This window comes from Falco peregrinus, chromosome Z (assembly GCF_023634155.1).
Source record: "Falco peregrinus isolate bFalPer1 chromosome Z, bFalPer1.pri, whole genome shotgun sequence".
NCBI lineage: Eukaryota > Metazoa > Chordata > Aves > Falconiformes > Falconidae > Falco > Falco peregrinus.
Genome location: NC_073739.1, coordinates 894733 through 915882, shown reverse-complemented (window position 1 = coordinate 915882; position 21150 = coordinate 894733). Strand labels below are relative to the sequence as shown.

Here is a 21150-nt window from a genome sequence, read left to right as displayed (position 1 = left end):
GACACAGCTGGGATGGGAGTCCAGGGCAGGGGGAGGGAGGGCTTGGTACTCTCCTGACTGGCTGCAGCCCTCTGTCTGCTGGTGGCTAGCTGTGACATGGGCAGATGTTTGGGGTCTTTCTACCTGTCTCACAATGGACAAGAGATTTTTGTATGGAACAAGAAGGAAGCTGGGGTGAAAATCCCTGTACCTGGGAGACCCCTTCCCTTCTGCCTGTGTAGCCAGAAGACACCTTCTCCCACAGCAGAGGAGCTGGGTGGCAGGGCAGGACAGCAGAGACCTGCTCTAAAGCAGGGACAGTCTCAGCAAAACCACCACCATCTTCCGAGAACAAGAGCTGCTCTTTAGGCACCCCTAAACAGCTGTTGACTCCAGTCCCCAGCAAACTGTTCCAGTTTGCATCTGGAGTTGGCTTAGAGGTTGCTTCTCCCTCATCAGGAGACCAACCTGCCTGCAGGAATGAGGACATCTGAGGACCTGGACATCCCTCACCAACACAAACCTTACCATTTGCCTGGTAACTGGGGCTTTGCTGGGTCCAATGGTGCTGCCAGCTGGTGAGGTGGGTTCGGCTGCAGTGGCTGGCCCTGCCTGATGGATGCGTTTTCACACAGGCCCCCCAAATCCTGCTTCAAATGCAACCGTTTGTTCTGGGTTGTTTGGGTTTTTTTCCAAGGGATCAAGGACACACAGTGGAAACAAGAGTGAAAGTGGGGTTTTGAACTTAAAAAAATTACTTTTATTTTAGGAACCAATAAAATTATGGTAAATATTTACAAATAATTATCTCACATAAAGGTTACATAAAACCAAATGTCCACAAGTAACAGTCACTCTCATGAAAAGACACACAGATATTGAACTACGCCAATCTTATTGCATGTTTCTTCAACTAATCTAAAAATAAAAAGTGTTGCAGTCAACCATTTAACTTAGAATAAAATCACAAATTTCAGAATTGACAAGAAAAAGAATTGAAAAAAAACAAGTAAATGAAAAAAACCTTCAAACGGCCCCTCCCTTTTGACCCATGCCTTAGCACCCCCATTCCCCAGCCCACCTCCCTTTTTGCTTCCCAAAACAAAACCCAAAACAAAACCCCAAAATAATGTTCGACATCTTTGGCAAATTGGCACTGCTGTAATTACATTCAAATATTAAAACACACAAAAGCAACACACAGCACTAAGGAAAAAACACCAAGATTTCAAGTCTGTTCTTTTCCTACTAGAAAAAAAGAATACAAAACATACACATTTTAAGAAGCATTTTTTCATCCGTTTTGCAACAGATGTTATCCCCTACTTTCAAAGGCAATTCAACAGTTATTTTTATGTGGTTTTTTTTTTGTAAGTTTTTGTTGTTGTTGTTTGTATGTATTTTTCAAGGGGAGGAGGCTTTTATTTCTCTCCCTCTTTTTTCCTTTTTCCTCTCTTTTTTTTAAGACTTAAGCTTCAATGCAGGCATTGCAGACTTTGGTGGATACAATAGATATGTATTTCTTTGATGCTAGAAGTCCCTAATACAAAGTAGTTTGTCTCCAGGAAAAAAAAAAAAGCCTGTTCTTTTTTTTTTCTTGGAAAGGAATTCCATTTGCAATGAAATGAGTTTCTGTAATTTCAAAATGTACAAAGGCCACTACAAAGTGAAAAACCAGGACAAGGTTTCTTTCTACACGAGGCTGAGCAAAGCAAAAGGCAGGCCTAATGATCACCAGCCATTTTCCCATCTCGCTTTGACAGGGCAAGAGCAGGAAACCCTGGACAGAGGGGTCCAGCTGGGTGGTAGCCAGGGCTATCGTAGGACTCTGGTCCACCCCTCCACGACCCCTGCCACGGTTTAAGAGACTCAAGCATGTCTACACACACACACACGTGTGCGTGCACGTCCAGCCCAACGTGCACGTCCACCCACACTGCAGTCCTGTGGCGGTGTCCTGCAAAGCCCCTTCAGCCTGGCTCCTGCCCTGCAGCTCCTGGGCTGCACCAGCCCTCTCGCAGGACCAGCTTGGAGCTGACAGTGACGCCAGCTGTGATGCCAAAGCAAGCAATCCTGGCACCAGGCACCTCTTTGACGTGCTTTTCACTCAAGTGTTTGCACGTCAAGTCTCATTAGCTCCACCAGAAAAGCAACGCTAACTGTTTTTGATCCTTTCAGATCATTTTGTTTCTCATGCTGCAGTAATGCGTACCTGTGACAGGAGCAGGTTTCAGTTTGAGGGACACAACAGGGCTCCCCAGCTGGCCTCCCCAGGCCTGTGGTGGCCACGGCTCGGGACGTGCATCTGGCACCTGTGTCGGTGCAAGCCGCCCGACCTGGCTCTACGTGATGGTCCCATGTGTGACCATCACCTGCATGCTCTGCAAGATACAGCAAGGCACGTTACCCAAGAACTGTTGGCCCTCTGACATCATTTTCTCAGTCAATCCAGAAGAAAAAGCAGATTTTCCCAGCATTTGCTGGGACAAAAAGTCACAGGGTGGTGGTGGGTCAGTTTAATGCTGTGCTGCCTGTTGTGGCTGTGGCCTCACATGTCCTGGTGGCACGTGCATGGGCACATACATGCAGAAAAGAGCACAGCACTGGGGAGGACACTGGGTTGCAGCCGTGTAGCTGCCAGCAGCAGCCACACAATTTAACTCCACTACGGGCCACGGCTCTTTGAAGCTACGGGTACTTGTGGCTGGAAATAAGCGACACCGAAGCATGGCTTCCTTTCTCCCCCATGCTGAAGGATATGAAGAATAGATAAAGTGAAGAAAATAAGAAAAGGGATACAACCCCATTAGTTAAGACCAGGCATGGCAGAGCAGTTATCACCAGCCAGCAGCTGCCATCAACTGGTGCAGCGAGCCCACCATGCTGTCCTCGCACTCAGCACCAAGGGGACTTGGCCACAGGGAGCTGAGGAGGGACGACGGGTGCCCCAGCCACTCCACTGTTGTGAGCTCCACAGACCTTCCCTCCCTGGTCAGAAAGGCTTTCTTCCAAAAACCACCTCTCAGACTTTATTTTTCCTCTTCTTCCTTTTTTCTCTTCCTGTTGCCATTTCTTCCCTTGCTATCTCCTTCCCAAGTGCCTCAAGGACCAATGCTGCCCGAACACCTGCAGTGCCAGCACAGAATCAGAGCACTGTTCGGACATCTCCGAGTCAACATGCACTCTCTGGCCCCATGCTCCCAGAACCTAGAGCATTTTTCTTATTTGTCAGAAAAAAACCAATGCTTTTGGTCTGCAGATTGGGTCCAGAGACATCCTGAGCTCTGAAGTTAGTGGAACTGCCCAACAATAATGCCCCCGTAACAGAACCTTTGGACACAGATGCTAAGCAAACACGATGTCCACAGTGTTTTATGTCTTCTTTATAGTCATATTCTCACAGCTTTTGTCTAAGGGTTTCCTCCACAAGTCAGTTCAGGTAATCTTAGCTCATGGCCTCTGTTGATTTAGTCTTATTGGCAGCATTTTCCCACTCCATCTCTCAGATTTCATTTCTCAGCCTATGTTGGCAATGCACTTAATAAATTTATTGCTGGAGCGCATACTACTGGAAAACCCTCCATCTAGCTGAGCGTATCACAGAGTTTAGTGTTTAAAGTGCCTGAAGGCACTTTATGGGGCTGATTTCTGCAAGGGTCGTAGTAATGATACATGACACTACAGGGCATCCCACCAGAGCAAAGGGTAGGCAGAGCACCCCAAACCTCCATGCTGGTCTTGCTCTCTCCCCTCCTTACAGCCCCAAGGGTTCACTGGCTTCCAGCTCCCACCTCACCCAGGGATCCCTGATGATATGGAGGGGCTGTGGAGGAAGGGGCTGCAGCCAGCAACTCTCCATCATCCCCAGAGGACCATAATTTGCCAGAGGCACCTTCCAAAGATGCTCCCCAAGGAGGAGGAGGATTCCCCCAATGGAAATGGACAGAAAGTTCAGACCTCCTGAGGAAAGCATTTTGTAAATCCCAGGTGAAGTATTCTCAACACCAGCAAGTACTGTCAAGAAGAGTCTTTTCCAGAAGCATGGCGTGCATACTCAATGTGCCAACTTTTACTGCCCTCTGCTGCCAGAAAGGTCCCAGCAGATACGAGCAAGCCATGGCTGCCACATTTTGGGAGGTGGGCTGGACGCAGGCACCTGCCTTGTGCAAACGAGGGTGGGAGTTTGGGGGTTCCCCTCTGCAGCTCTGACCAGGACCTGTATGCTGCCTGTGCACCCACACCACCCCTGCCTAGCTCCACAGCTGGCAGGGTGGAGCCCACTGCTGTTGCCCAGCAGGGTGCCTCCAGCCAAGGGTCTCCCTCCTCAGGAAGTCCTGATGAAAGCCTTAGGGCTATCCATGTCTAAGCACCTCGGGTCACTTCATCCAGTGGCATCCATGCATCCTTCAGAGATGCTAAACCCACTGTGCCTAAGTCCCCAGCCCAATGACAAGCACTGTCAGCCTGAGCATACTAACATCTGCCAGTCTCATGTTTCATCTTCCCAATGTTACCTGAATTTGCGTACATCACACAAACCGTGCCGCTGAGGAAACAAATAGAAGAAACGTGTTTGCCCGGCAGTACACAGAGTGGGTGAAGAACCCACATGCCATCAACAGGAGCTGCTGTTCCTTCACTGGGTAGACAGAAAGGCTCGTTTCAGCCCAGTCTGGTCACCAAGGGGTGGTGTCTCCATAGCTGGTGTAGCTCAGCCCACCTCTGCTCCAGAGCCATCCCCTGCATCCTCACCACCTGTGGTCAAACCCTCATTTCTCTTCTCTTCAGCCAATGCAGCAAACAGCTTCATCCCTTCCCAAGCTCACAGAGAAGGTGTGTGTGCTCAGGGTGCAGGCAATGCGCACCCCTCAGCCAGGGGCTTGGATGGAATCCCCCTGCAACCAACAGCCAGGGACAGAAACACCCTTTGCAGCTTTGTCAGCAGGGTCCAAGCCATCACAGTGTGCCCAGAAAGGGACAACAGCAAAGCAGTGCTTCAGAAGGCTCCCTGTGTAAATTGTCCATGCTGTTGTTGTTTGTCTTCAGTTAAAAGTATGTATCAGCTATTAATTGCTGAAAGATGAAAAGCAGTACTCTTCTCACTGGTAAGTTTGTCACGAAATTTAATCCTGGGTTACGGACAAGGTTTGAAGGACTCTGGCCAAGATCCCTCATGGGCTCTGTGAACAGCTCACTGAAATGTCATTGAACTTGTGGGACCTGTGTGCCTCCATGGCTTTCAAAGATCTGAACACATCTGCCCTGGAAACTTGGAAGTGATAGCTGTGTTTCCATGGTGTGAGAGGATGCCACTGGAATCGGAGAGGGAGCTTATCAACAGGTCAGTGGCCACGAAGGACACCAGACACGCAGCACAAGCAATGAGGTGGGGAGGGAAGAGAGAGGACAGTGCTAACTCAGGAGCTGCCATTTCAGAATAATACTGGAAGCAGGTATTTGTACTTGAACGTTCGTTCACCCATGGGAACGCATCTCACGATCAATATGAGCAACGCCCTGGGACATACACAGGCAAGTGCTAGGAGGACCCCTCTGCAGTGCCTGTGCTGCTCTGGGTGGATGATGATGGTCAGCAGTAAGGAGGCTACAGCCAGATCTTCATCTCACCAGGGCTAAGGAGCTTCTCAATTGCCCTCAGGAGGTGGGATGGATGGGTCATGCCCATCATCCATCCATGAATGAGGTTGGCTGCCCCTCAGCCTGGGGCAGGGGGAGGCTGCAGGGAGAAATCAGCAGCTCTCCTGGCTCCACTAAGTGGCAGTGATTGGTGCAGCTGCTAAGCCGGTCATTTGTAGCCACTCTCCTCTCTTCATTAGCCCCAGGAAGCTGCACATTGAAGGACATGTCACTATTAGTGCTGCCTCTGCGAGTGGGAGGGAAGAATGATGGAATTAACGGGGCAAAATTCCTTCTGGCACATGTCTGGACTACGGCAGCTTAAATTTGAAATGCCTTCACCGGAATGCACAGACCCTCCTCCACCAAAACAAATGCCCTCCCTTCCCATTTGCCTTGGAAAGCCCATGTGGCCGCCCCCACGCTCAGTACGCCCCACTCAGTATGTCCGTCTAACAAAAATCATTACAGTGATACTTCTCCCCCTTCCTCTCAGGGTATTCATAATTAGGTTTTAGCATACAAACTATTGAGATGTACATAAGGTGTCAACTATTATTTAGGAATTCCTTCTTGGATGCGGCTTAACTTGAAACCAGAGAATTTGTTTCAGTGCTCATTATGATGACAAATGAACATAAATGAATATTAAGCAGTAAAATGTCACAAAACTGCCCATGTCTTTCAGTTGCCCATGTGTTTGATACCAGCACATAGCATGATCGCACACGACTGTCAGATAGGATGCTCTATACAGAAATAACATCAGCCCAAAATATAGCCACAATGAGTGTTAACGTGGTTCAAAGTTGCTTAAAGCTTACTGAATTCTTTGAATCAGTGCACCAGTTTCAAAATGCATTTTCAGATTCGCTTTGAGTTCGTATTTGTACAATGTTGTTGCTTATGCTTAAGCCACTCTTACAGTAATACAAACAAGCAGGTATTTACAGTGGTGCTTGGGTAAAGTTGAGCAGACTGATTTTCTCTTTGCCACAAAAAAAAAAAAAAAAAAAGGAAAAAAAGAAAAAAAAGAAAAAAGAAAAAAAGAAAAAGAAGAAACGAAAATAAGAAAATTGCCTTGAGTCTCACAGCCTGTTTCAGTGTGCAGCAAGAGGAAGCCACCCCAAAGGGAGCTGCTCACACCTCTTCCTTATCCCCAGATACAGCCGTGGCACCCACAGGCGATTAAAGCAGTAGCCAGATGGCTGCAGAAGACATGAAGCTACTGCGCGTTTTTGATCACACAGAGCGTCAGGAGAACGCTTCCTCCTGTTTCTTTGTTTGAGTTGAGACCCAGCCAACATGACCAGATTTAAAGAACACAACAATAATCAGTTCACCAGGTTTACAGAGCAAAATTCCAATTAGCATGTTCCTACTAGGTATTTTCTCCTTCCCTTGCAGCATGGCTGGTGTGGTTGCAGCAAGGTGTCTTGTCACAGTTGTCCCAGGCGGTGCATGCAGTCAGTGCTAGTGCCCCAGGCCCCAGCGTCAGTGGCGGTCATAGGCAGCGGCAGCCGCTGGCGGGGCTGCCCCACGGGCTGCAGCGCTGTAGTAGTATGGGGAGCCTGCAAGAGAAGGGATGACTGTGAGGAAGACAAAGGTGGACAGATGCCAGCTTGCAGCATGCCGACACGGGCTGCAGAGAGCTCTCCTGCCTGAGCTCAGGCTCACAGCAGTAAAGGCTGGGTAATTAGAATAAAAATCACATTCATGCATCCTGCATGAGAACGTTGCTACCATTGCTTTGCACTTCTGCTGGCTGTAGGGTACCTGGTTCCCTTCCTCCACTCAAAACAGTAGTTCTTGCCAAAAAGAAGTGAATTACTTTTCAGAATGGAAGGTCGAAATGCTCCTGCCCCAACACATTACCACACTCTGGCTTCTCTGATTTACTTTTTCTCTCCTCTGGGGAGGAGGAGGTTGAACCCCAAAGCATTTAACATATTTCACTGGGACTCAACAATAATTCCCCCTTTTCTCAAACTCCTGTCAGGGAATAACCCCCTGGATTTTGCTTAGCTCCCATCTGTGGCCTCAGAGCTCCAGAAAAGAGTGGCCAAGTTTGTGCTCCCAGATCTGCCTTGTGATCACCCCACCACACTGGGCTCTGCCTGGCCAGGGAGAGTCCTTCGGCATCCAATACATTTGTTGAGGGGAGAAACTGCCTTTAGAAAACACTGGTGACCTTCACTTGGTAACGAATTTGAACTCGGAAAGTAGTTTACAACTACCTCCAGTGAATAATGCCTCATCCGATGAAGTATCTGATGCTCCAAATCACAGCTCTTGAAATGGACACTTAAAAGTCTCAAACGGATCAAATTTATGGTCTCCGTTTTCATTGAATACGTGTCGCACATCTGAATAAACTAGCGGGCCGGACTTAGCGCTTTGCAGATTGATGAATGCTGAAGCACTTGTTTACCAAGAAAAGGCCTGAAAAATATTGGTGACAATTTTCTGCCCCACAGGGCTAAGCAGCAGTAGACTGGGTGATCACCAGAGGATCACCTGGAACCTGGGCTGTTTGCTTGGATGAAGAAGAGTCTTTGACTACAGACGTACCTGGAGACATACCAATCTGTCCAGACAGAACTAGCTATTAAAAACCTTCTGTCGTGGTTTAACCCCCAACAGCAACTAAGTACCATGCAGCTGCTCACTTGCTCCACCCCCGCCACCTCCAGTGGGATGGGGAGAAGAATCAGAAAAAGGTAAGAGTCATCAGTTGGAATAAGAAAGTTTAGTAATTGAAATAAAATATGAACAACAATTGTAATGAAAAGGAGAGAGAAAGAAAGGAATAAACCCAAGGGGAAAAAAAACAAGTGATGCACAACATAATTGCTCACCTCTCGGGTGCCCAATGCCCAGCCAGACCCTCAGCAGCAGACTGGCATCCCCCGGCCAACTCCCTTCAGCTATATACTGAGCATGACATACTATGGTATAAAATATCTCTTTGGCTGGTCCGAGGCAGCTGTCCTGGCCCTATTCCCTCACACCTTCTTGTGCACCTCCTTGTTGGTCACAGCACGGGAAACTGAAAAGTCCTTGATTTAGAGTAAGTACAAATTAGCAGCAACTTAAAACATCAGTGTGTTTTCAACACTGTTTTCGTGCTAAATCCAAATATTGTGCAAACCTGGGTTTGTGCAAAGGGCTGGGTTTAAAGCAGATAAACCAAGCTTCAGAACTGTGGTCCCGGTTCTCTAGAATGGTAGTCCTCCCATACACAACAGTAAATCAATACAGTCTGTGAAATCACTGGCCAGGCTAAGCATTTGCAAACATGTCTGCGGAACTTTTAGGCAGGACCCCATCTCACTTAGGTTTACGAACTAAGACATTAAGTATTTTAAGCCATAATCAAGAGGCAAAGTAGACCACCTCAGAGGGTCATCTTCTCATTTACATCTGTGTAAGTGCAGAGCTGACAGCCTTGCGCTATCTGCTGAGGGCACCACAACCGCTGTCCTGGGCTGGATGGATGCTCCTCTTCCAGATAGCTGACATCAGGTTAACAAGCCCGAGCCTCAGGAACCATGTTTCATGGAGGAGAACACTGGAAAGTTTCACAAGGACAGCAAACATCGTTCTCATGGGTAGCCTAAAATAAGCTGCTGTATGTACTGTGTGTCCCAGCCAAATGCAAGCAATTAAAAGCATGGAAGCCTTTCTTGGCCAAACGAGGCAGTCTTGAATGGGCAAAGGGAAACTTAACAGTTCACCAGACTTCAAAATGTGCATGCCCTGTATAGCTGGCGTTTTGGGGATGTTCTCTGTACCCACTGAACTGGGGGCCACCCTCCTGGGGTGCCCATTTTGTCAGTCTGTGTCCCCTCACAGCCAGTTCTGCTGCCTGGGAGTCCCTGGGGATCATCTGCCGCTGCAGGGCAGGCAGCGTCTCAGAGTAAAACACTTCACAGGCCCACAAAGGGCCAGATGAAACCAATGTCCTCACCCACTGCCGCACCAGAAGGTCGATGGTGAGCAGGGGACACTGGTGCGCAGCAAAGACCCCAGTCCCCACCAGCACCAGCATGGGACAAGGCAGGTCAGCTCAGGCAGAGGGATGGAAAATGCAGGGAAGTGATCCAGTAGCACCAAACAATTTCACCCTGACTCACAGAGCAGCATGTGCATCTCACCAGAGCTGGATGCGCTGCTTCTGTAGGTTTGAAGGTAAAGGGTCTTTCTGGGATCAGGGTCGTGGCTTTCCCCCTCCCTCTTCCTCCGCTGCTGTTCTGACTCAGTGCAACTACTGAAGCCCAATATTTCTCTCATGTTTTCCGAAGGCCTCATGCTTCTCTCAATTTTGATTTTTCCAGTTTGCCTTTCAGCAGTGAAATCAAAAAAGCTTGTATTTAAAGTGAAAAATGAAAACATCACATCACAAAGCATTTACTCTTCCTGTCACCATACCCCCATTCAGAACAGCCTTCTCTGTCCTTCTGCCATTTTTCCTTTCTAATTCATACTACCATCAATTTATTTCTTGACACAGTCATTTCTGGCACCTACTTGTTCTCTAATCTTTTTACAGGAACCCACAGAAGAACAGAATCTAATCCTAATTGACCGGCTCCAAGCCCTGCCTTCACCTGCTGCCAAGCTGGCACCAGCAGCCATGGCACCACAACAGTGCAGGCAAACCCTCCCAGCCAGCGTGCAGGGACCATGTCCTGGCAGCAGTGGGGACACCGTGTCACCAGAAACCTGCTGCCAGCAGCGTCAAGCTGACTGCAATGAGCGAAAGAGGTAAAGAAGTTACTGCAACAAGTCAGCATGAAATTGAATCGTTTTTCTTCATTAGATGGTGTGGCCATTAGCCACTCTTGGCACGTACGCATTGAGCCAACTCTGTGCTGGTGCTCGCCAGGACACGCTGACAGTGACAGAGCTTGCTTCCCCTGCGCTCGTGCACGTGCCTCCCTGTGCATCCCTGTACTGTACCACCTGCAGGTCATTCACAGCACACTGGGGGGAAAAAAAAGAAAAAAAAAAAAAAGAAAGAAAAAGTAAGCCCCTTTCCACCTTCTCTTCCAGCTTTGAGATGGGGACACCTGCTACAGCCACCAAGCCAGACACCATGCGAGCAGCTGGGGTTTGTGTCCTCTTCCCAGCATCACCCCTCTGGAATCTTGGGGTCTGTCTGCACTCCAGCCATGGCTGGGGTGGGATTGAGCCACCCCACGCAGCCAAGTCCATCAAGCCTCTGCTGCAGAGCTGGCTGTGGGTGCCACCACGGCCGACAATGGGATGGGAGAGCAGGCAGATGCCGCAGAGCTGCAGCAGGTAGCTGACTGCTTCTTCTGCCCATGCTTCTGTTGACCACCTGGAGGACTGCAGCTGGGCTGTCCCCCCTTCCACAAGAGCTGTGGGGCACAGCATTCAGGACTGCCCTGGCGAGGAGGGATCATGGTCACCTGGGGGAGATGTGGATGGGTTGCCCAGTGCAGAGGAGTGGGGAGCACCAGAGCAAGGGCAGAGCAGGTACCGGGGCGATGGGCAGCAGCCGGTGCTCTGCTGGGACCGGACAGCTCCCACCACCCGCATGCTGAGAGCATGGTCCTGCCTTCCCATGGAGACGTGGCTCACATCTCTCACTCCGCACTCACGGGGCAAAGGCCAGGGACCAACTACCAACACCTTTTCACCATTCTCATCTCTCTCCATTCGTATTCTCTTTATTCCCCATAAAAATAATTTTTCAACCCAAGTATTCTTTCTTCCTGCCACTTGCAAATCACAGCATCTCTCCTTTTAGCTCCTCTTTCACAGGTCTCAGCGTGGTGTGATTGCTGTTCGTTCTTGCCAGCACAGGGAATTAATTGAATGTAGGCACTGTTAAGTGCTTACAGTATTACACCTTCATCTCAGTGAAGGGAGCGGGACTTAGTAAAACAAACTCTGTCAGTCCATGTACCAGTCCTGATTAATTTTGTCAAGGTTTCTACTTTGAGGCTGATAGTGCCAGAGCTTCCTCTCAGGAGAGAATTACTAAATGCACTCACGTATACTCCTGAGAAGAGTGGAAGCATCCTGGATATGGTTTAAATTAACCTCCTCACCACTGTGGGTGCTCAAGACATGTCACACAGCGCCTTCTGGGTGTTCAAGGAGACCTGGAGCAGGTTTTTAAGGCTCTGCCACAGGCTCCTACTTGCCCTGAATTATCAGTGGGGTTAGCAGGCACCCTGGGAGAAGCGAGTACGGGATCAGGCTCGCAGGGAGAAAGGGAGAGCTGTGGATAAGCAGGATCTCCACAGGGCACAAGAGATGTGTCTGACACGCAGCCTACAGCCAAACATAGAGATGCTCTTGCTCAGGTCCTACAGCTGTACTCGGACCTGGCAGTGTCTCCTGGAGCACCAGGTCAATGCTCTTGCCCCCCAGCACTGTGTCCCACAGGCAAGCAGTCTGGGCTTCCTGTGGAGGAAGACACTCACTAAAAAATTATTCCCAGACATCCTATTGGCAACCTAGATTTCTTACTTTGTCTTGCCATGCAGTACTCGGGCTTTTGCCTTTTCAATCGGAGATGCAGACACGAGGTAGTGGGCAGCTAGGACCAACCTGGGGAAAGCTGGTCTTGTTTTGCCAGGCACCCAGTGCCACCATGTGCCCAAGTGTGCCTCACCACCATTGCAGAACATTTATCTTCCTTTTCAGTTTCTGGTTCAGTGAGTCATCCCTCTTCCAGAAGACTCAGAAGGACAATCTGAGGAAACTCCCAGGGCAGATTTTGAAATTCTGACGGAAGAAACACTCCTGGGCTCTCCAGCATTGGTGGTGGTAAAGGCAGGCACAAGGCTGGCAACAGGAGCCCTTAGGCTTCAGTGGGTTTCCAACCAAAACACAGCATCCTTGATCAGCAAGATAGTTGCCAGTCGTGGCAAAACAAGGAAATAATCAATGAAAAGATCAACTATAAAACCGATCATAGGTCTCCAGTACTGTAAGAGAAAAGGATCTCATCAGCCATGCTGAGGAAAATTATGGCAGAAAAGCCAAAGGCACAGAAAACCGATCCCAATCAAGAAGATCTGGGGAAATGGGGACTAGGAAATCATGGACCTTTGCAGCATCAGTGTGGTACGATGCTGACTTCTAATAACTGCCTTTCCAAACAGTCCACCGTTTTCCTTTTGGTGCTTCATGGACAGAGAGGTTTGTAAAGAAAGGGAATCCCAAGGTTCAGCTCGCTGAAACCTCACTGCCCAGCTCTTACATGGTGGCCACGGTGCATTCGAGCAGCACAAGGAGGTACAGTTACAGGCTGCACCAGCTCTTGACCAGCTCAGCAGTTCTTGCAGTAAGGACAGGAACAGAGCAGAACAGGCATTTCTACAACTACCCCTTCAGGAAACTCCATCACTCCCAGTTTTGAGACCAGGCTGAACTGGAATGGTAAATTTATCCTCAGTACTTGCTGCAGAACAAAAAAGTCCAATTTTTCTTTTTGATGCATCAAAACTTCCAGTCCTGTAACTCCAAATCAGTGTGTCATTGTACAGTCAAAGCAATATAATGTTACCTGTGTAGTGACCCAGTTGGTGCCTACTGTAACACAAGACTCTGAAAATATTGAAAAAAAAGTATTTAGAAAGGATAAAACCCAGAAAGCCAAGAGTATAGATTTTGACAACTCCCGCCAGCAAAAAATGCCAGCATTGTTGTCATTATATTGTGAAACATTTCAATGTCAATAAAGCTGCAGTTTCTGAAGGAAAATGGTAGCATCCAAATCTTGTTGTCCTTGCCTCACTTAAACACATGCTCACAGCATGCTGCTGAGTAAATACTGCTGTAGAAATCCTCTCCAGCCCAAGGCGTGAGCCTTGCCACAGTAGGCAGTACACCAACCCTTCATCTTCGCTCATACCACATGCCTCCCACACAGTCGAAGATGAGACACAATTTCCCCTCAAAATGGAAAGGAGAAAAAGAGGAAGAATAGGAAAAAAAGGGAATGGCACAGGGAAAGGGTGTCCTGGCAGCAAGTGGCTGGCTTCTGACCAGCCTCTGTCTTAAAGTCTTCTCCTGACCCAGACCTGTCCATCTCCGCTGGCTTCAGGCCACCACAGGGACATACCCTGCCCTGCACCTTGCAGAGCAAGCTCTGCCAGCATGCCCATCATCTCAAATGAAGAGCCAAGCAGGTCTTGGTGCAACCTGCTGCCGCCAGAGTCGAAGAGCAACTGCCTGTCCCTGCAGGGCGGCGCGGAGCTCCAGGCTGGCTCCAGTGCAGCGCTGGTGTGCAAGTCCTCCCCTGTGGAGGTGTGCACCCCCAGGGCAGGAGCATGGCGTGCGGCCCAGGAGCCTCGCCAAAAGCTCTTTCCTCCACGGGGAAGGGCAGGGTTGGGGCTGGGTTTTCATTTATTTTTAATATCATGACTGGTTTTTTGCTCGTTTGCAAGCAAAATCTGAAAAGCTACCCAAAACCTGGCTTCCCAGGCCTGTCCAGGCAGAGCTTTGCTACAGCAGCTCTCCTGCTTCCAAAGGAGCTGCAAAATTAGAAATGAAGGTAAAGCATGGCTCACACTCTTACCCTGGCTAAAGCATCCTCCCCACATGGCTAAGCCAAAATCCCACAGGCGCTGCCAGCTGTGGCCATGGAAACTGCGGGTTTAAGCACAGGGACTCCCCTGGCTTTGTGCAGCTATGCTCATCCATATTAGCTGGAGATCTGTCTGCTGATTTATGATGGAAGCGCTAACAAACCCTTAAATGTGGCACGGCAAATAGCAGCATTATACCAGCACCAGGGCATGAGAGGCAGAGGCTGTGTATTGCTCCCTGAGGATTTGTTTAAGGACAAGAACCATGATGAATACAGCCTGGGTGGCTCAATTACATGGGGACTCAATTACTTAAAACAAAGAAACTGGATGAAAAAAGTATGACAAAAATTCAAAATTATTTCGCTGCTGGAGGTCACATATAACAGCCCTGTCATCCATAAATCTGGAAATCTCTAAGGCATGCTACTCATGTGTTGAGAGATGACAATTAATTGGTATTTTACTTACCTCATCCATGCAAATTATGCAGGGAAAAATTCTAATTACTGCATGCTACATGTATATAAGGTCAAAGTGGGCCAGATTTTTGACAGTGGTGTAAAATGGATTATGTTTATCCTTCACATGAGGGCCATGATCCTGCATGAGCCACAGGGCTTCTGCCTCCCACTGCTTGTAGGGACCATGCCGGCATCAGTGAGGCTGCGCGGGCACAGCGGTCCCTTGCAGAGGAGGGATGAATCAGGCAAACACACAACTGGGGAGCAAACACAACGTGAGGTCAGGGAGAAATGCAAAGTGCTTGAATGAGCAAGGAACAACAGCACGGGGAACAATGGGGCTTGCATTCAACTGTAAGCAACCTGGCATCCCAAGTTTTGTCTGAACAGGATTCCTCACCCTCAAAAAAAAAAGGGGGATCATGTCTCTGGAAGGATTTTATGGGGCAGAAATTGGAAGACAAGAGGTTTGGGCACGGGTTTCGTGCTGGCAAAGGAAGCCAAGAGCATCTGTGCACCTCAGTAGAGACCTCCAGTCCTCCAAGCACAGGGACTCGGGACCACACCAGGACATGCATCCTGCCCACCCCAGCAGTGGATGATGGCCAGTGGGTTACAAACAAGGCACGGCTTGCACCGAGCCCCTAAGGTTCAGAGGAGACAGCAACTTACCCAGGAGTCCAGGGTTGGGAAACCTCCAGGAGTCATTGTATGTTGAATATTGTGGGTGGCTGTATGGGCTCCCAGAAAACTCACTCCCTAAGGTAAAGAGAAAGAGACAAAATGAAAGATTATTTGATCTGAGACTGCAATTACCACTGTGGGGGAAAGGGGCTCATCAGTGCATGCTGTGCTCTAGTGATGGCCACTCTCTTTGAGCAAGGGCAAGACGGGTGGGCAATTTATTAAATAAATAGGGGCAGCCATCTTTTACATGTCCTTTTCGTGCTGTATCTCAGGCCTGCCGAGCAGGTTGGATTTCCTCAGGCAGCCCATGCTGCAGGAGCGAGACAGTGAGGAGGGATGGAGAAGACTCCGGGACACACCCACGGGGCTGGACTTTGCCTCTCTGGCCCTACAGCACTCGGGGCAAGAAACATAATATGAGGACAGGGCTGCTCAGCCAGCCTCTCTGCTGGCAGGAGAAGATGAACCAGCTCATCTTCTAGATACTGGGTACCCTTACAGGCTCTCCATGAGAACATGGTCTTGGTCCCAGACATCCATCCATCACTGCAACCCAAGGAAAAGGGATGCTTGTGGAAGTTTCAGATGGTTTTTAAACCCTCCAGACAAAGGCACAAAAAAGGCTCAAAGAGTTGCTGCTGTTTATCTCCTCGCAAGCTCCTGCTCTCCCCATCTGTTTGCTCTCTTCCCATCACCTCCTTTTTCATACTTCATCTGCAAGCTCTTCAGGACAGAGCCTTGCACCATGGGGCTCTGACCCTGGGCAGGGCATGCGGTTCCACCACCATGCAAATACCAACACTGTTGCTGATTTATTAGGAAATTTTCCACAAATGACGGTTTCCTGCTCTCCTCGTTCTTCCTCCTGTCCTTCTCCCTCTGCAATACAGAAATACACGCACGCACAACACAGCACGGCAGGAGAGAAGAGTAGGTCTCCTATGGCAAGAGGAGAGGGCTGCCACACAGCAGAAAATGCTCACTGCGACATTTGCCTGTTCTGGTCCTCGGCGCCGGCATCTCCCCTGCCCCATACTCGGGGGGCTGACTACCCCAGCTGAGCAGCACACCCTTGATGCCAGATCTGCAGCTCTCCTGGGGCTCAGCACCGCCAGCCGGTACGGTCCACAGACCTGTCCTGGGGACCTTGTCTGGGTCCCTGGGACCACTGAGGCGAGATGCTGGCCCCAGGGGAGAGGGGATGATGCTACAGTGACCGGTGGGATCATGCTGCCTGGCAGGGGGAGCTCTTGGCTTGGCTGTACGGTGGGCTGCAATGGCTGTGCGGTTCCTAGCAGCCACTGTGGCCACCTGCAAAGGTAGCTTCTGCCAATACAGAAGTAACACAGATCGGTGTCAAAAAACAGGCTGGGGCCCAGGGTAGCTCGGTCTCCACATCGTGCTGCTTCAGTAAAAATAAGCTGCCTCTCAGCCTATACCAAAGGATGCCAGCAAACACACTGAACATGCTGACAGCAAGAGCTGCCCACCACTGGTCCGCTCCAGGGGGGTAATTAATACCCCTTCCCTGTTCCTTACAGCCCTTGAGACCCACAGGACTGAACCCACCGGCCTTGACCAGCTGTCTCTCTCCCTGACTTAGCGCTCACAGACAGGGCAGTAAGATGAGCTCTGAAGCCAGAAGCAGCAAATGCTTCCACGCTCAGCACACCTTGCTGTGTTGACCACATTTCTTCACAAGCTCAGAGCAGATTTTCATTACTGCCTCTAAGGAATGGTATTAATGAACCATAAGCCATGGAAAATGAAGCTGTTCCCAAACCTTTCTTGTGGGTGAAGTACATCCTATCTACATTTTATCTCTGTTCCCTGACCTTATGGGTGATAAATGACTCGAGTAACCAAAGGTTACCTCCATTACTGTGCTCACTCTTCTACAGTGAAGCATGGTGAAGACGGAGAAGCCAGAAGAGATGTCAGAAGCCACACAAGGTACCAGAGCCACAGGCAAAGGCATCCACATCACCCCCCGCCAGCTAGGGAGCAAGTTCCCTCCTGTACAATGCAGCAGCTTCTCTCTGGTCCTTTCTTCTGCCTCCTCACTGCCACACTTGTGGCTGCCTGCTCAGGCAGAGCCCTCTCTGCTCCCCTCCCTGTTCCCAAAGCCCCTCACCTTCCAGTAAGTCCCTCACCCAGCTCTGTCCTAACAGTGTTTGCCCAAGCCTGCAAAGTGTGCGGGCAGCAAAGTGGCTGGTAACTTCATGGGTGAGCGGTTAAGACCTTCCCCAGTCCCTGAAGGCTCATGGCCAGGTCCTTCTTCCAGCATTGCACCACACAAAAATCCCTTCATCTTGTGGCTGCCTCTTTGATGGGGAGCAGCTCGCACACCACCTTCCCCACTGTTTTCACTTCTCCCTTTCCACAGGGCAGTGAGAAACACGGAGATTTAGCCTTGGTTTAGTTGCACGAAACGGTTGCACTGGCTGACTGACATGACACACGAAAGCTGATGGCCACGAGTCTCGCTGCCACATCCTCGCCTGGAGCTGTGCAGTGCATGGACAGAGGGACAGAGCAGACAGCACAGTTCCCAACCTCTGCCGTGGGCTGTTTGCACAGGGTGTGCAGAGGAGGCTGCCCAGCTCCTCTGTGCATCAGGAACCCCCCAGGCTTTGAATGAAGCTCATGGCGAGCTGCTGTGTGCCTGCCAGAGCTGCACCCTGGGGCAGGGCACACATACCCACCCTAGATCCGGACAACCTCCATTTTCAGCCGTCCCGCCACCCTCCCTCTCTCCTCTTTGCACCCACCGCTCCCCTCTCCCATCCCCCTGAGGCTGCAGAGTCCCAGTCTGTCCCATGCCGATAGCGTGCACACCGCTGAGCAGGCGGCAGCGCTTTCTAAATGCTCATCAGTGCTGCGGCAGGGCTGCGGGTGGGAACCGGCTGACATTTCATTGTTTCATCCTCTCCTGCCTTGCTCTCCTCCCCCACCATCCCCACTGCCCTCCTCCCCACACTCACACACAGACACACATCGTGGACCCTCTCTGGGGGATGCTCCAGTGCCTGTCAGGCTGAGGCTTCCAATTCTCTGTTTTTTATGCCTCAGTGGTCAGGGTGTCAAGCTCCTGCAGTACAGACCAGCCAGGAGCTCGAGGAGTCACTGAGCACCATCAGCTCGGTGACAGTATTGCTTGCTTCTTAACATACTCTGCATATCCATCAGCCCTGCTGAGGGAAAAGGAAAAAAAAAAAAAAAAAAAAGAAAGAGGGAAAGAGAGAAGGGGGGCAGGAAGGAAAATGAGAGAAAAGAAATATGGGAGAGGGGAGGGGAAATGAAGAAGTGGGGGAGAAAGTCTCAAGCCCTGCTACTACCATCACAGCACTTGGGCAGACAAATGGTACAGCCGTAAGTGAAACTAAGCTAGAGGAAAGAACGCTGCATGAATACCTCGTGATTTCCAGCTGATATCCCAAGGTCCATCAGCTACACTTCTTGACAGCACTGCTTAGTAGCCAGCCCTCGTCCCATTCGAAAACATCAGCTACCCAGGGGCACGCGCACACGTGCAGAGCGTTGCACACACTTGCACAGCGCCTGCCCGCACCGCAAGGTGGCAATGGGACCCATCCGTCCTTCATGTGAAATGGTAAGCCCCCTCCTCAATAATTCCCGCGTGGCTGAGACACAAAGACACCAAACCAAGGGCTTCTGCAAGAGTTAGCCCACCTCTCGCCACCAGACCGGACTCCACACTGCCACAATGCTTTACGTGGCCACAGCCCAAACGGGGTCAGGCCCTTCCGTCACCCCCGAAGGTAAGAGATGCAGAAGGAGAGAGAACAATTCCCTGTATTGCTGCTGCTACAACACAGCAGCAAGCCCCAGGAGATGCCCTCCACCCTGAGCTGGTGGGATAGAGGCAGAGGCCCCTTGCCCACAGGGAGAGCCCCAGGGGGGGCTGCAGACAGAGTCTGACAGTAGTGGATTGACCCCCCCGCTGCAGGCAAACAGCAGATACCCCATTCTGCAGCACTGCACTGTCCATTCTACAGCATTTCCTCTGGGGGTTATCAACTCATGTTTACCAGACTGGTTTTAAGGTAAGCTTCCTGCATGTCTCCTTTGTGATGTGCACAGAAACTGAAAAGCATGAGCTGAAAAACCTCAGGAACCAAGAAATGAAGAAAGAGACTTCACGGTGTCTTTCAGACTGCCATGGCTTTAGAGAAGTGCCCCTGCGGAAGATGGGGGAAGATGCTTCTGTGCAACGGTGCTGGACTTGGGACTGGAGGCTGCTGGGACACTTCCTCACCTGCTAAAAGCCAGAAGGATGGGGCAGATGCTCAAAGCAAGGCCAGTTTTGACATAGACCATGTCCAGCCAAGGCACAGAAAGCTCCCACGGACAAAGCCTAACCACTGTCATTGCACTACCACTGTTCACGGCACAGAGCATCCAGCTGTGATCCCACCAGGTAGGACAGCACTAACAACCATGTCCTTTAGCCTTGTCTTCTTAGGACTGTGTGGCATTTAACACTGGCAGAAACCAGCAGCCTAGTCAAACACAGAACATGTTTGTTACCCAGCTGCTGGTGGTACTTCTGGACTGAAACGCAAATTCAAATAAATACTCAACACAGAGGTTTTATATGTCACTTCCAAGTTCAACACGTTGTTCCGGTCCCCACAGTCTCAGAAAATCACATGAATCACAAGCTCCAGAGCCAGTATAGCTCAACCAGAGCCAGCTACATGAAGGCAGACCTGTTTATACACTTTTTACTGCATTTTGTCACATATCAGGTTTTTGCAGCTGTATTTGGGACAGGGAGAAGCCACTGGGACCCTGGAGGTGAATGGCTGTATCCACATGACAGCTGCAGGTAATCAAGGGTGCAGGTGATCAAACATGCCTTCTACAACCACCATGCGACAGCTCCTGGTGAGCACCGGCTGCCACCCAACAGGGAGAGCAACCACGACCCTGTGGCTGCACCGTCCCTCCTGCCGGACTTGTCCCAGCTGCTGGTCTTCTCCACCAGTCCCCATTTGCTGGGTCATTTTGCTATCCAAGCTCCAGGTTTAGGACAGTGTCTTATTTACCCTTCTATTTGGCAGAACATTCAAACAAACCAGGAGAAATGGCGTTCGATAAACGCAGCTACATAAGGTACAAGAATGGGAAGCTGTGAGACAAAAATCAGTCTGGACAGGAACAGCAGCACCGTGCCCATTCCTCGTTAGGGTCCCAGGTAAATTTAAAAACAACCTGATGTACCTGTCCCTAAGTTGAGTTCCTGCAGATGAACCCCTCCCCCCCCAGCCTGACCTCTTGTCACAGGCTACAGGTGTCTCTACCTTTCCTTTGCAGCAAAGGACCTTACTGTAACTTTTTTAACATTCTCATGGCTTTTATTCGTTCTCGAGCATTTCCTTTTGTGGAAGGAATCAAATGGATCACAAATTTCTTCCGCAAATTCCAATAACAATCGTTACCCTGATAGCAAAGATACGCCTGACTGCATGAGGAGCAGGGCTAAACGCTGCGCTGAGCCACACAACTGCACCCAGGCGGCCTGCGTACCGCTGACTTAACACCACGGAGGAGCAGCTATCCAAACGCAGCCTTGAAAGATGTTACATGGAAGTCAGGTGTGCAGTGGGGCCAGGCGTCATCTGTGCTGGAGGTCGGCATAAGCCAAAGGAGAGCAGCAGAAATCACTTCTCACCATACGCCAAACACAGCCTGAGGGATTGCTTTGTGACCCAGCATCCCTGAGCAGCATCCCATGTGAAGTCGGAGTGACAAACAACTGTGAGAGACCTTATAAAAGAAGGGAGATG

At 50.0% G+C, this 21150-nt stretch overlaps 1 protein-coding gene across 6 annotated transcripts in view; it reads right to left on the bottom strand.

Moving 5' to 3' along the window:
* Nucleotides 1-1328: 1328 nt before the first annotated feature.
* PAX5 (paired box 5) overlaps nt 1329-21150 on the bottom strand; it is a 138639-nt gene continuing 118817 nt past the window's right edge. For 3 of the 6 annotated variants that reach the window (XM_055790606.1, XM_055790602.1, XM_055790605.1), the window contains 2 exons: nt 15323-15409; nt 1329-7187 (listed from right to left, as the gene is read on the bottom strand). In XM_055790606.1, coding sequence (XP_055646581.1) covers nt 7111-7187; nt 15323-15409 — 164 coding nt within the window. In that variant the 3' untranslated portion in view covers nt 1329-7110. The other 3 variants (XM_055790603.1, XM_055790601.1, XM_055790604.1) reach the window with 3 other exon arrangements.